Source organism: Ciona robusta, chromosome 13 (genome assembly GCF_009617815.1).
Source record: "Ciona robusta chromosome 13, ASM961781v2".
Classification (NCBI taxonomy): domain Eukaryota; kingdom Metazoa; phylum Chordata; class Ascidiacea; order Phlebobranchia; family Cionidae; genus Ciona; species Ciona robusta.
Window position 1 is genome coordinate 1,351,982 of NC_143247.1, and position 13,491 is coordinate 1,365,472.

General features: G+C 34.5%; 1 protein-coding gene across 1 annotated transcript in view; it reads left to right on the forward strand.

Annotated features, from left to right (window-relative positions):
• LOC149725662 (uncharacterized) overlaps window positions 1-13,491 on the forward strand; it is an 89,320-nt gene that overhangs the window by 4,790 nt on the left and 71,039 nt on the right. The window contains exons 4-17 of the mRNA XM_089891242.1: window positions 478-552; window positions 2,503-2,635; window positions 3,023-3,120; window positions 3,858-4,002; window positions 4,483-4,714; window positions 5,744-5,887; window positions 6,325-6,538; window positions 7,177-7,386; window positions 8,415-8,505; window positions 8,801-8,965; window positions 9,440-9,565; window positions 9,993-10,107; window positions 11,432-11,570; window positions 13,086-13,237. Of these exons, the coding sequence (XP_089747368.1) occupies window positions 478-552; window positions 2,503-2,635; window positions 3,023-3,120; window positions 3,858-4,002; window positions 4,483-4,714; window positions 5,744-5,887; window positions 6,325-6,538; window positions 7,177-7,386; window positions 8,415-8,505; window positions 8,801-8,965; window positions 9,440-9,565; window positions 9,993-10,107; window positions 11,432-11,570; window positions 13,086-13,237 (2,039 nt within the window). The remainder of the gene's footprint in view (window positions 1-477; window positions 553-2,502; window positions 2,636-3,022; window positions 3,121-3,857; window positions 4,003-4,482; window positions 4,715-5,743; window positions 5,888-6,324; window positions 6,539-7,176; window positions 7,387-8,414; window positions 8,506-8,800; window positions 8,966-9,439; window positions 9,566-9,992; window positions 10,108-11,431; window positions 11,571-13,085; window positions 13,238-13,491) is intronic.

The following is a 13,491-nucleotide window of genomic DNA, read 5'->3' on the forward strand; positions in this document are numbered from 1 at the left end:
AAAAGTTATTATTATTAATAATTTGTGGATATTGAACATAACTAATGAGTGGACCATTGCAAAGCTAAATAAGAATAATAATTTTATTTGTCTTTTTGATTATGGTAGCGAAGACATCATTGTGGGCATATGTGTCCTTGGGCAAGACACTTAACAGCAATTGCTCCAACCCAGTGGTCACTAATGGGTTGTCCAAATTATCAGCCATTCAATAAAAAAATGGAAAAATCCCGTCAAAAATAATCACCCACAAAGTAACATACATGTTAACTTGCAAGCTGGCATGAGGTGTATGAAACAGAACACCTGTGTTATAGCGACTGTCGATTCCCGATTAGGCGAAGATAAAGAAAGTTACATTCATTTACAAGACTGTCCTTGCCATCCGAGGATAAACAAGTTACATTCATTCATTGAAAACTACAATTACTTTGCTTAGACATTGCACTGTTAAAAGTAATTTAAATTTGTTTTTAGATTTCCGGTAATGTAATTGTGAAAGGGCCTTACTTTGTTTTGGTATGGAATACCAAAGAAACTATAGATATTGAGGTAAAATAATTATATTATTCAGGTATTAAATTACCTAAAAATACTTATATCACACACAAAGTAACATACATGGTAGATGGTAAGCTGGCACGAGGTGTATGAAACAGAACACCCATGGTATAACGACTGTCGTTTTCTGGCCATGCGGGGATAAAGTAAGTTACATTCATTCACAAAGTAACATACATGGTAACTGGTAAGCTGGCACGAGGTGTATGAAACAGAACACCCATGTTATAATGACTGTCATTTCCCGGCCATGCGGGGATAAAGTAAGTTACATTCATTCACAAAGTAACATACATGGTAACTGGTAAGCTGGCACGAGGTGTATGAAACAAAACACCCATGGTATAACGACTGTCGTTTTCTGGCCATGCGGGGATAAAGTAAGTTACATTCATTCACAAAGTAACATACATGGTAACTGGTAAGCTGGCACGAGGTGTATGAAACAGAACACCCATGTTATAATGACTGTCATTTCCCGGCCATGCGGGGATAAAGTAAGTTACATTCATTCACAAAGTAACATACATGGTAACTGGTAAGCTGGCACGAGGTGTATGAAACAAAACACCCATGGTATAACGACTGTCGTTTTCTGGCCATGCGGGGATAAAGTAAGTTACATTCATTCACAAAGTAACATACATGGTAACTCGTAAGCTGGCACGAGGTGTATGAAACAGAACACCCATGGTATAACGACTGTCGTTTTCTGGCCATGCGGGGATAAAGTAAGTTACATTCATTCACAAAGTAACATACATGGTAACTGGTAAGCTGGCACGAGGTGTATGAAACAGAACACCCATGTTATAACGACTGTCATTTCCCGGCCATGCGGGGATAAAGTAAGTTACATTCATTCACAAAGTAACATACATGGTAACTGGTAAGCTGGCACGAGGTGTATGAAACAAAACACCCATGGTATAACGACTGTCGTTTCCCGGCCATGCGGGGATAAAGTAAGTTACATTCATTCACAAAGTAACATACATGGTAACTGGTAAGCTGGCACGAGGTGTATGAAACAGAACACCCATGTTATAACGACTGTCGTTTCCCGGCCATGCGGGGATAAAGTAAGTTACATTCATTCACAAAGTAACATATATGGTAACTGGTAAGCTGGCACGATGTGTATGAAACAGAACACCCATGTTATAACGACTGTCGTTTCCCGGCCATGCGGGGATAAAGTAAGTTACATTCATTCATATTTTAATATGTATGTTCTAAAAGTTATTTATATGTTTTAACCTATATGCAATTTAGTGCCAGGAAGTAGTTACCATGTCTGCGACTTTTATTATTTGACACACAACTTTTTAACTTTTTATATCCAAGATTTAACGATATTATATTTGTGGTTTTTGTTTGTTCGTTTTGATGTTAAAAATCTATCTAGTGTTCAGTTCAAATTTTTGTTTAGTTTTTAGATTATTTTAGTAGCAAAGTTGTTGGCTTTAAATATCAAGACTGATGTTTTTGTGTTTCTTTAAATGCTTTAGTTATAGAAAAGTACATTACGAAAAATATTCTTTTTATATTAAAACTATACATATATACCCGCAGACTAATACATGTGGTAACTCAAAAACGGTCACCGGATGTATGAAACAGAACACTCATGTTATAACGACTGTCATTGCCCACCATGCAAGGATAAGCACATTACATTCATTCATTTATTTATAGTTTAAATTATTAAAATACTTATATATATATATGTACAGTAGAGTGGCGGAAGATGGGACACCTTTTAACTATATTTTCTCGTCCCATTTAGTAGTAAACAAAGAACATTCGAAGAATTATAAAACCGTATCCTCACAACTCCCATAGACCGTTGTTAATTGTTTAAAACACGATTTGGATTTTCAGATATAATGTGCTAAAGGTATCCTGACTTTCCCCACCCTACTATATATATTTTTACAGATTGGTCCAGAATGGAAAAACAAAACAATAGGCCTGTGTGGAAATTGTAACGGCGACCAAACTGATGAATTTACAAATGAATTTGAGACTCTGCCTTCTGCACAAGCATTTGGGAACAGTATCGCTGCAGTTGGTAAGACTTAGTAATAATAACTTTAAATTGGTAAGATTTGAAAGTGTTGATAATTTTCCCACTCTTTTGTTTCTATTAGAAGTTTAACTTGATAATAATTAAACATAAATGGCTCGTTTGTCTGCTAGGTGTAGCGACCACGCTTATTTTCTTCCAATTAAATGCAAATATCTTTTTAACTGTAAGGTGTTTTACCAACTATGTTTTAAAGTTGGTAAGACTTAATAATAACTTTATTTGTCTCTTTAATTTTATGATAGCGAACATTTAGAAATATTTTAAACGAAAAGACAGGATATAGCAATAAAACAACAGTTGTTAAAACAGCCTTACAGTTAAAAACATTTATATTTATTTAAACAAAATACACAAACTTTCTATTAATAGGTTGTGACAGTACACCGCCTAAGGCAAAATGCCAACCTTCTACGACCGACAAACTGATATGTAACCTCATTACCAAGATAACCCTTAATTGTGCTAAGGTACGAACAAATTTCATTTTTTAATTAATATGTATGAATAAATGAATGTAACTTGCTTTATCCTCGCGTGGCTGGAAAACGACAGTTGTTATAACACAAGTGTTCTGTTTTATACATCTCATGCCAGCTTAAGAGTTACCATGTATGTTACTTTGTAGGTAATTTTTTTTCAAAGAATGTTTTTTTCTTTTTTTATGTTTGACTGTTAATTTAGACAACCCATAAGTGACCACTGAGTTGGAGCAATTGACATTAAGTTTATTGCCCAAGGACACATACGCCCACAATGGTAGCAACGACAAGTCTTAAACTCTGGGAAAAATTTTCCTAACTAAACTGGGCAGATATCTGGCGCTGTGGCATAGTGGTTAGCGCGCCTGCCTGTAACACAGAGGTAGTGGGTTCAAGCCTTGATGCTGCTACCATTGTGGGCGTATGTGTCCTTGGGCGAGACACTAAACGGAAATTGCTCCAACCCAGTGGTTACTAATGGGTTGTCCAAATTATCAGCCATGCATAAAAAATTAAAAAAAAAATCAATTACAAAGTAACATACATGGTAACTCGTAAGCTGGCACAAGGTGTATAAAACAGAACACCCGTGTAATAACGACTGTTGTTTTCCGGCCACACGAGGATAAAGTAAGTTACATTCATTCATTCATACATTTACATATTGAATAATATAACCTAATACCATAATTTCAAACCAAAAAAAATTTAAATTATATTTCCAGGCTTTCGATACAACTTTATACATAGCACAATGTTTAGAGAATCTTTGCAAATGTGAGAAACCAATAGACTGTTTTTGCAATATTGCGGAAGCTTTACTCAGAGAATGTGGTGGCATAGACAACCCTGTTTTTTCGGAGAAATGCCGTAAGTTTTTATATTTGTCTATTATTTATGTTTTTCTCCTAAACCATATAAAGTTTTAGCACTTCCTTCAAATGCGAACTATAAATAGTAGTTTCATACTCCTGATGACTGTTTAGGAATTACAATTAATATAATAATAATAACTTTATTTGTCTCTTCGATTACGGTAGCGAAGGTTTAGAAATATTTTAAACGAAAAAACAGGGTATAGCGACAAAACTACAGTTGTTAAAACACGCTTACAGTTAAAAACATATTTACATTTAAATGGAAAAATTAAGCGTTGTCGCTACACCTAGCAGACAACCGAGCCATTTATGTTTAATTATTATTAAGTTTAACTGTAAGCTTGTTTTAACAACTGTTGTTTTGTCGCTATACCCTGTTTTTTCATTTAATATATTTCTAAATCTTTGCTATTGTAATTGAAAAGACAAATAAAATTATTATGTTTATAATCTTTTTTCTGATATGTTACAGCTAAGAAGTGCCCTGGCAATCAAGTCTACAGTTCTTGCATAAGTGCTTGCCCTGCTACTTGTACAGCTACAGAGCAGTTGTGTCCTTACACAGGCTGCATTTCTGGCTGTAGGTGCCCAGAAAATAAAGTGTTGCACAACGGTTTATGTATTAATAGAGAATCATGCCCGTGTAGTCACCAAGGGAAACACTACCCTTCTGGTCAAAGCATAAAACAGGACTGTAATACTTGGTGAGTATTGAATAAATGAATGAATGTAACTTACTTTATCCTCGCGTGGTCGGAAAACGACAGTCGTTTTCACACGGGTTTAACACCTCGTGCCAGCTTACGAGTTACCATGTATGTTACTTTGTGGGTGATTATTTTTTTTGGATATTTTCATTTTTTTTAAGTATGGCTGATGTTTTGGACAACCCATTAGTGGCCACTGGGTTGGAGCAATTGTCGTTAAGTGTCTTGCCCAAAGACACATACGCTCACAATGGTAGCAGCGTTGAGGCTTGAACCCATTACCTAATGGATACAGGCAGGCGCGCTAACCACTACGCCACGGTGCCGGACATTGAATAAAACTTGTTTGTCTTCAAGGGGTGGGAAAATGTCAGTCGTTATAACACGGGTGTTCTGTTTCATACACCTCGTGCCAGCTTACGAGTTACCATGTGTGTTACTTTGTGAGTGATAATTTTTTAGGTTTTTTTGGAAGTGATTGTTTTTTTATGACTAACAACTTGTATAACTGCTCAGCGTGTTTCTTAAGGACACACCTACTAATGTATTTTTTTATAATGTCTGGAGCCGTGACAAAGTGAAGAGGTATTTGTTCCTGGGCAAGAAACTTAGCGACAATTGCTCCAACCCAGTGGACACTAATGCGTTGTAGAAATTATCAGCCATATATAAAAAAATCTCCCACAAAGTAACATACATGGTTAATCGTAAGCTGACACAAGGTGTATGAAACATAACACCTGTGTTATAACGACTGTCGTTTTCCAGCTACGCGAGTATAAAGTAAGTTACATTCATTCATGTGAGTGTTCAAATGCTTACTTTCTTCCAAATAAATGTAAATATGTTTTTAACTGCAAAAATGTTCTAACAACTGTTGTTTCATCCCTATATCCTGTCTTTTCATTTAAAAAAATTTCCAAATCTTCGCTACCGTAATCGAAGAGACAAATAAAGTTATTATTATTATCATTATAACCACTGAGCCAGAAAAGCCAATTTAAAAATTCTGTTTTTGAATTACAGTTTCTGCACTGGTGGGAAATGGGCATGCACAAGAAAATTATGCAACGCTGTTTGTAAGGTTTTAGGTGATAGGTACTACACTACATTTGACAAATTGGAATACCAAGTTAAAGCTGTATGCGCTGTTACACTGCTAACCAACTAGTAAGTTTTACTTGTTTAGTAAATTGTTTTACACTAAGCAACAATAACCCATTTCGAAAACACATTTATTAGAGTCTATTATGTTTTTTGTATAAGTACAAATGGAAGATGGGTCTCCTTTTCATTCATTTTTCTCGTCCCATTTGGTAGTAAACAAAGAACATTCATATAATTATAAAACCGTATCCTCACGACTTCCATAGACCATTGTTAATTGTTTAAAACACAATCAGGACATTTGGATGTTATGTGCTAAAGGTGTCCCATCTCCCCCCACCCTATATATATAAAAAGAGTTTTTTTTACGAAAAAAAAAAATATATTTTTTTTTTTAATATTTTTTTTTATTTTTTTTTTAAATTTTATTAATGAATTCTTTTTAAGCAATCAAAGTAAAAAAAATGTTTTTGTTTTATTATAATACCGAAATTTTTTAGCAACCAAAATGAAGTTCCTTTTACCATTGAATCTGGACTAGTAGACACCGGTACGCAAAACAAAAACTTTGGCAGAAAAATCGATATTAAATACAAAGGTGTCATGTTATCACTTGGTATCAATTTTCAAGTTCATTTAGATTCAAATCAAATGGCATTACCTTTCTCTTCAAGTGGTATTTTGGTGAAAAAACTTTCATCTCAAATGTTAAAGGTAAATATACGAACTAAAACTTTATTTTGAAATTTTGGGTGTATGAGAAAACGTGTTGTGTTATAGTCCCCATTGGGCAAGACACTTAACGACAATTGCTTTGACCCAGTGGTCACTAATGGGTTGTCAAAATTATCAGTCATACATAAAAATATTAACCCACAAAGTAACATACAGGGTAACTTGTAAGCTGGCACGAGGTGTATGAAACAAAACACCCGTGTTACAACGACTGTCGTTTTCCGGCCACGCGAGGATAAAGCAAGTTACCTTTATTTATTTATTTAAAAAATGGCTATATACAGTTCCAGCTTTCACAATAAAAAAAAAAACAAGTAAAAACAGAAACATTGGTAAATACAAAAAATAATTACCCACAAAGTAACATACGTGGTAACTCTTAAGCTGGCACGAGGTGTATGAAACAAAACACCCATGTTATAATTACTGTTGAAAATCCTTTGTTACCTAGCTATATATATTGTCTGTCATACAATACTACAAACCGCAAAATGTAATGCATTCAAATAAAAGGACTTTGGTAACATTAAAAACTTTACCAAACTTTGCAACACAGTTGTTGCCCCGCCACGCGAGGATAATAAGTTGTCCTAATTTAATTGTTATTTTTTTAACAGGTTCAACTAGACAATGGCATAATGATCCTACGTGATTCATTGAAGCGCGTTTACATTTATGTGCCCCCTAGTTTTAAGTTTAAAACGAAAGGAATGTGTGGCACATTCAACAACAACCAAAATGATGATTTTTTCACTGGAGAGGGAGACATTGAATCGAACCCAGTCAGTTTTGCTGCAAAGTGGAAAGTTTCTAGAACTTGCGAAGAGGTTTGATTTATATTACGTTTAAAATAAATATAATCGCACACCCCCAAAAAATAATCACCCACAAAGTGACATATATGCTTACTGGCGCCGTGGCATAGTGGTTAGCGCGCCTGCCTCTAACCCAAAGGTAATGGATTTTAGTCTCATCCCCGCTACCACTGTGAGCGTATGTGTTCTTGGCCAAGACACTTAACGGCAATTGCTTCAACCCAGTGGTCACTAATGAGTTGACCAAATTATCAGCCACACATAAAAAAAATCCCCCAAAGTAATAATCAGCCACAAAGTAACATACTTGGTAACTCGTAAGCTGGCACGAGGTGTATGAAACAGAACACTCGTGTTATACCGACTGTCGTTTTTCGGCCATGCGAGGATAAAGCAAGTTACGTTTAGTTATTCTTTTTGTTTCCAATTGTTTACACTTCTGTTTCTATTAGAAGTTTAACTTGATAATAATTTAACATAAACGGCTCGTTTGTCTGCTGGGTGTAGGGACCACGCTTATTTTCTTCCAATTAAATGTAAATATGTTATTAACCGTAAGTGTGTTTCAACAACAGTTGTTTTGTCGCTATATCCTGTCTTTTCGTTTAAAATATTTCTAAATCTTCGCTACCATATTCGAAGAAACAAATAACGCTAAAATATTATTATGTTTACAATTTCATGCCAAAAATTTAAATGTAAATTATTTATAGTCTAAATATTACAGCTGTTAATTTAAAAACAACATTATTTAAAAAATATATATATAAAACTTAAAAAAATTGAAATTTGTGAGTAAAATAAAAAGAACTGCTTACTCTATTTTTGATTTTAAATGCTTAGTAAATTTCAATCAAATATCTTGTAACTATTTTTTACTTAAAAATGATTGTACATTACAGTCAAAAAAAGCATATTTCTAATTTGGATAAAATAAGCATGGTCGCTACACCTTTTTTAAGTGTGTGTTTGAAACCTCTGGCTGTGCTAAAGCATATGTTATTGTAATGTTTAAAATGTTATGTTTAATATATCTATAGCCTCCACCTATAACTGATCCATGCAACAACCAAGATATGTTAGCTTCTGCTCAATCAGCATGCAGTGTTTTTAACATGTCACCTTTTACAGGTAAAATGTTTAAAGTTAAGCTCAAGAGTTTTTTATGTTATAATTTGGCAGTAAGCATGAGGTGTATTAAAAGACACCTGTGTTATAACGCAACCGTGAGCATGAGGTGTATGAATACACCATGTGTGTCTGGTGTATAAGAAGACACCCATGTTATAACTCAACAGTGAGCATGAGGTGTATGAATACACCATGTGTGACTGGTGTATAAGAAGACACCCATGTTATAACTTGACAGTGAGCATGAGGTGTATGAATACACATACATTTTCATACCACTATTTTTGATCTACAGACTGTCATACAAAAGTAAATGTTGTCCCATACCACCAACACTGTATGTACGATATGTGCGTATCAGGCAATAATGCATCTATATGCGTAATGGTTGAGGACTATGTAAAAGCATGCGCTGAGCAAGGTGTTTACTTAAACTGGGCAACTAATGACCATATTTGTGGTAAGTCAATTTTTCCATATTATTTAATATTGTTAAATACCTTTTATACAGTAATAAAAATACAATTAATATTTATAAAAAGTCGTTTGTGTACATTTTTAAATAAATGAGATGTTTTTTATATGTTTTTGTTTTTTTATAAGGAGTCATTTTTTTATATATTTTTTATATATTTTTTTTTTTTTTATTTTGTGAAATTATATTGTTTTTGTAATATATTATACGCTTTTTTTGGTATAAAATTTTTAGGCCCATAGTGTTTTAGGGTGTTATTTATTTTGCTGATTAAAACTTTATATATATATAACTATTTTTGATTAAAAAAAATGTTTGTTGTGTTTTTTAGAACGTTTTCAATAGAGTTTAAAAGTTTGCCTAAAACATTCCGAAAACTGATACAAAAAAGTTTGCCTAAAACATTTAGAAAATTTATACAGCAAGTAATATGAAATGTAATGGGATTTTCCATTTCAGATCCACAATGTACAAACTTTATGCAGTACAAGACTTGTGTATCTGCATGTTCTGGTTCATGTTATTCGGAAACGGCCACGAATATGTGCGAAAATGTTTGTGTTCAAGGCTGTAGCTGTCCAGAAGGTAATTTTGTTTGTTTGTTTAATTAGAATTGTTGTGTTTCGACAGCGAGCATGAGGTGTATGAATTCACCATGTGCGTCTGGTTTATAGAAAAACACCTATGTTATAACTTGACAGTGAGCATGAGGTGTATGAATACACCATGTGTGTCTGGTGTATAAGAAAACACCCATGTTATAACTTGACAGTGAGCATGAGGTGTATGAATACACCATGTGTGTCTGGTGTATAAGAAAACACCCATGTTATAACTTGACAGTGAGCATGAGGTGTATGAATACACCATGTGTGTCTGGTGTATAAGAAGACACCCATGTTATAACTCGACAGTGAGCATGAGGTGTATGAATTCACCATGTGTTTGGTGCATAAGAAGACACCCATGTTATAACATGTAACTCAAATTTATCACACTATATTTATTACAGGCTTTCTGCTCAATAATGACATGAAAACATGTGTATATCCTTCTGAATGCAAATGTCGGCATAACGGGAAATTGGTTCCTGCTGGTACAGTGGAAACAAGTGGCTGCCAAACGTGGTATGTATAAAAAAATCTTTTAACGGTTCACCTGGTATTAAAAACTTAGTGTATTTCCGACGTTAAATGAATGAAATTTATTTGTTCTCTTCGGTCACGATAACGAAGAACGGGAAAGTTTACAAAAGCGAAAAGGGGGGTAGTAACGGTAAATCAACAGTTGTTAAAACACGGTTATTGATAAAAAAAGAAGTATTGTTTTAGATAAAATGGATGTCCGTTAAACCCTACAGACAATACAATGTAAATTAAGTAAATAACATTTAATTAAACATATTAAACTTCTAATTGGAAGAAAATGTTTTGTGTCATATTTTGTCAAAAATATACTTCGTTTTTTATATTGAAAATTTATTTTTAAGAAATATGAATATGCCTGGTGTAGCGACCACGCTTATTTCCTTCCAATTAAATGTAAATACGTTTTTAACTGTAAACCTGTTTTATAAACTGTTGTTTTGTCGTTATAGCCACACAGAAAAAATTCCCCCCAAAAAATGCTCCCACAAAGTAACATACATGGTAACTCATCAGCTGGCACAAGGTGTATGAAACAGAACACCCGTGTTATAACGACTGTTGTTTTCCGACCAAGCGAGGATAAAGCAAGTTACATTCATTTTAGTCTATTATATTATTAATTTGTTACTTAATTTTACCGGTGCCGTGGCGTAGTGGTTAGTGCGCCTGCCTCCAACCCAGAAGTAATGGGTTCAAGGCGCGTCGCTGCTACCATTGTGGGCGTATGTGTCCTTGGACAAGACACTTAACTACAATTGCCCCAATCCAGTGGTCACTAATGGGTTGTCCAAATTATCAGACACACATAAAAAATCCCCAAAAAATAATCACCCACAAAGTAACATACATAGTAACTCGTAAGCTGGCACGAGGTGTTAAACCCGTGTTATAACAACTGTTGTTTTCTGGCCACGCGAGGATGAAGCAAGTTACATTCATTTTAGTCTATTATATTACTAAATTGTCACTTAATATTACTGGTGTCGTGGCATAGTGGTTAATGCGCCTGCCTGTAACCCAGAAGTAATGGGTTCAAGGCTCGACGCTGCTACCATTGTGGACGTATGTTTCCTTGGGCAAGACACTTAACGGCAATTGCTTTAACCCAGTGGTCACTAATGGGTTGTCCAAATTATCAGCCAAACAAAAAACATTGAAAAAATTCCCCCCAAAAATTACCACCAAAGTAACATACTTGGTAACTCGTAAGCTGGCACGAGGTGTTAAACCCGTGTTATAAGACTGTCGTTTTCCGGCCACGCGAGGATAAAGTAAGATACATTCATTCATTCATTCATTACAGTACTTGTCGAAAGGGGGTTATGAACTGTACAGTTTCTAAATACTGTCCTACTAACGGGCCATGTTATATCAATGAACATTTACCTGCCGACTACACACAAGTGTGTGAGAAGACATGCGATATGTATGAGGACAACCAGGTATTTATTACTTCTGCTACCAGGCATAATGCAAATCAACGGTTTCCAAACTATGTCCACCACCTGGGGTCTGTACAGTAGTCTTATAGGGTCCCCAACGTACAGAAATGATTTTGATTCAATAATAAAGCTTTTATTGGTGTGGTTTAAGCATTTTTCCAATAGCATTTTTTGACTTTTATACTCCCGTGAAATATCAAAATATTTGAAAAGGGTATACCAAGCAAAATTTTTAGAAAAGTTTGGGAACCGCTGATGTAAATAATTTTTCATCTAGTACAAAAAAAGAGTGTATTTTCCACAAAAAAAATTTTTGTCGGAAACGCACTATGTTTTTCATTCTAGATGAGCCACTTAAAAATTATTTACAGGTATTATTGTGTGTACTTGTCATTTTGTGAACAGAAGGTGTATAAACAGAAAAAGCCCACTTAAGTGTCAATAGTCAGTAAAACTTCAGTATTATGCTCAACAGTGAGCATGAGGTGTATGAATACACCATGTGTGTCTGGTGTATATAAGAAGACACCCATGTTATAACTTAACAGTGAGCATGAGGTGTATGAATACACCATGTGTGTCTGGTGTATAAGAAGACACCCACGTTATAACTTAACAGTGAGCATGAGATGTATGAATACACCATGTGTGTCTGGTGTATAAGAAGACACCCATGTTATAACTTAACAGTGAGCATGAGGTGTATGAATACACCATGTGTGTCTGGTGTATAAGAAGACACCCATGTTATAACTTAACAGTGAGCATGAGGTGTATGAACACACCATGTGTGTCTGGTGTATAAGAAGACACCCATGTTATAACTCAACAGTGAGCATAAGGTATATGAATACACCATGTGTGTCTGGTATATAAGAAGACACTCATGTTATGACTCAACAGTGAGCATGAGATGTATGAATACATCATGTGTGTCTGGTGTATAAGAAGACATCCGTGTTATAACTTAACAGTGAGCATGAGGTGTATTAACACATCATGTGTGTCTTGTTTATAAGAAATAACTGATATTACAACTTGACAGTGAGCATTGTATTAATAATGTAATAAATAAGTTTGGTGTAAAACAAGACACTAATTTTGTAAATTTACAGTACGCATGAGTTTACAAGTGCATTATATATCTTTGGTTTATATAGTAGGGTGGGGGAAGATGGGACACCTTTTCATTCTATTTTTCCGTCCCATTTAAAAGTAAAAAAAAACATTCGAAGAATTATATACAGTATTATTACAACTCATATAGACCGTTGTTAATTGTTTAAAACACGATCAGGATATTTGAATATTATGTGTTAAAAGTGTCCCATCTTCCCCGACTCTACTATCCCATGCTAATTAGTTTAAAACGTGCTCATTCATTAGATCTGTGATCTCTTGTTGTTTAAAACACGATCAGGATATTTGGATAATATGTGCTAAAGGTGTCCCATCTTACCCCACAGTATTATAAATATAACTATTCATTACCTAATTAGTTTTCTTTTCCAACAGTGTACCACCCTGACTGGCAATTATGGTTGTGTATGTAATAACAACACATTCCGGTTTGCCAAAAGCTGTGTTACAGCTGATAAATGCCCGTGCCATCATGGGGGAAAAGCTTTTAAGCCAGGGACAAAACTAAATATGGGACCTGAAACTTGGTAAGTCAGTTTTGGGCTTAATTAGTTTATAATTAATATTGTGTTAACTGTTATCAGATTTGTGTCAAGAACAGAAAAAGTATTATATGACTATACGGGTCTTGTTTTTGCACACTTTTGTTTTTATTAGAAGTTTAACTTGATAATAATTAAACATAAATGGCTTATTTGTCTGCTAGGTGTAGCGACCACGCTTATTTTCTTCCAATTAAATGTAAATATGTTTTTAACTGTAAGCGTGTTTTAACAAGTAT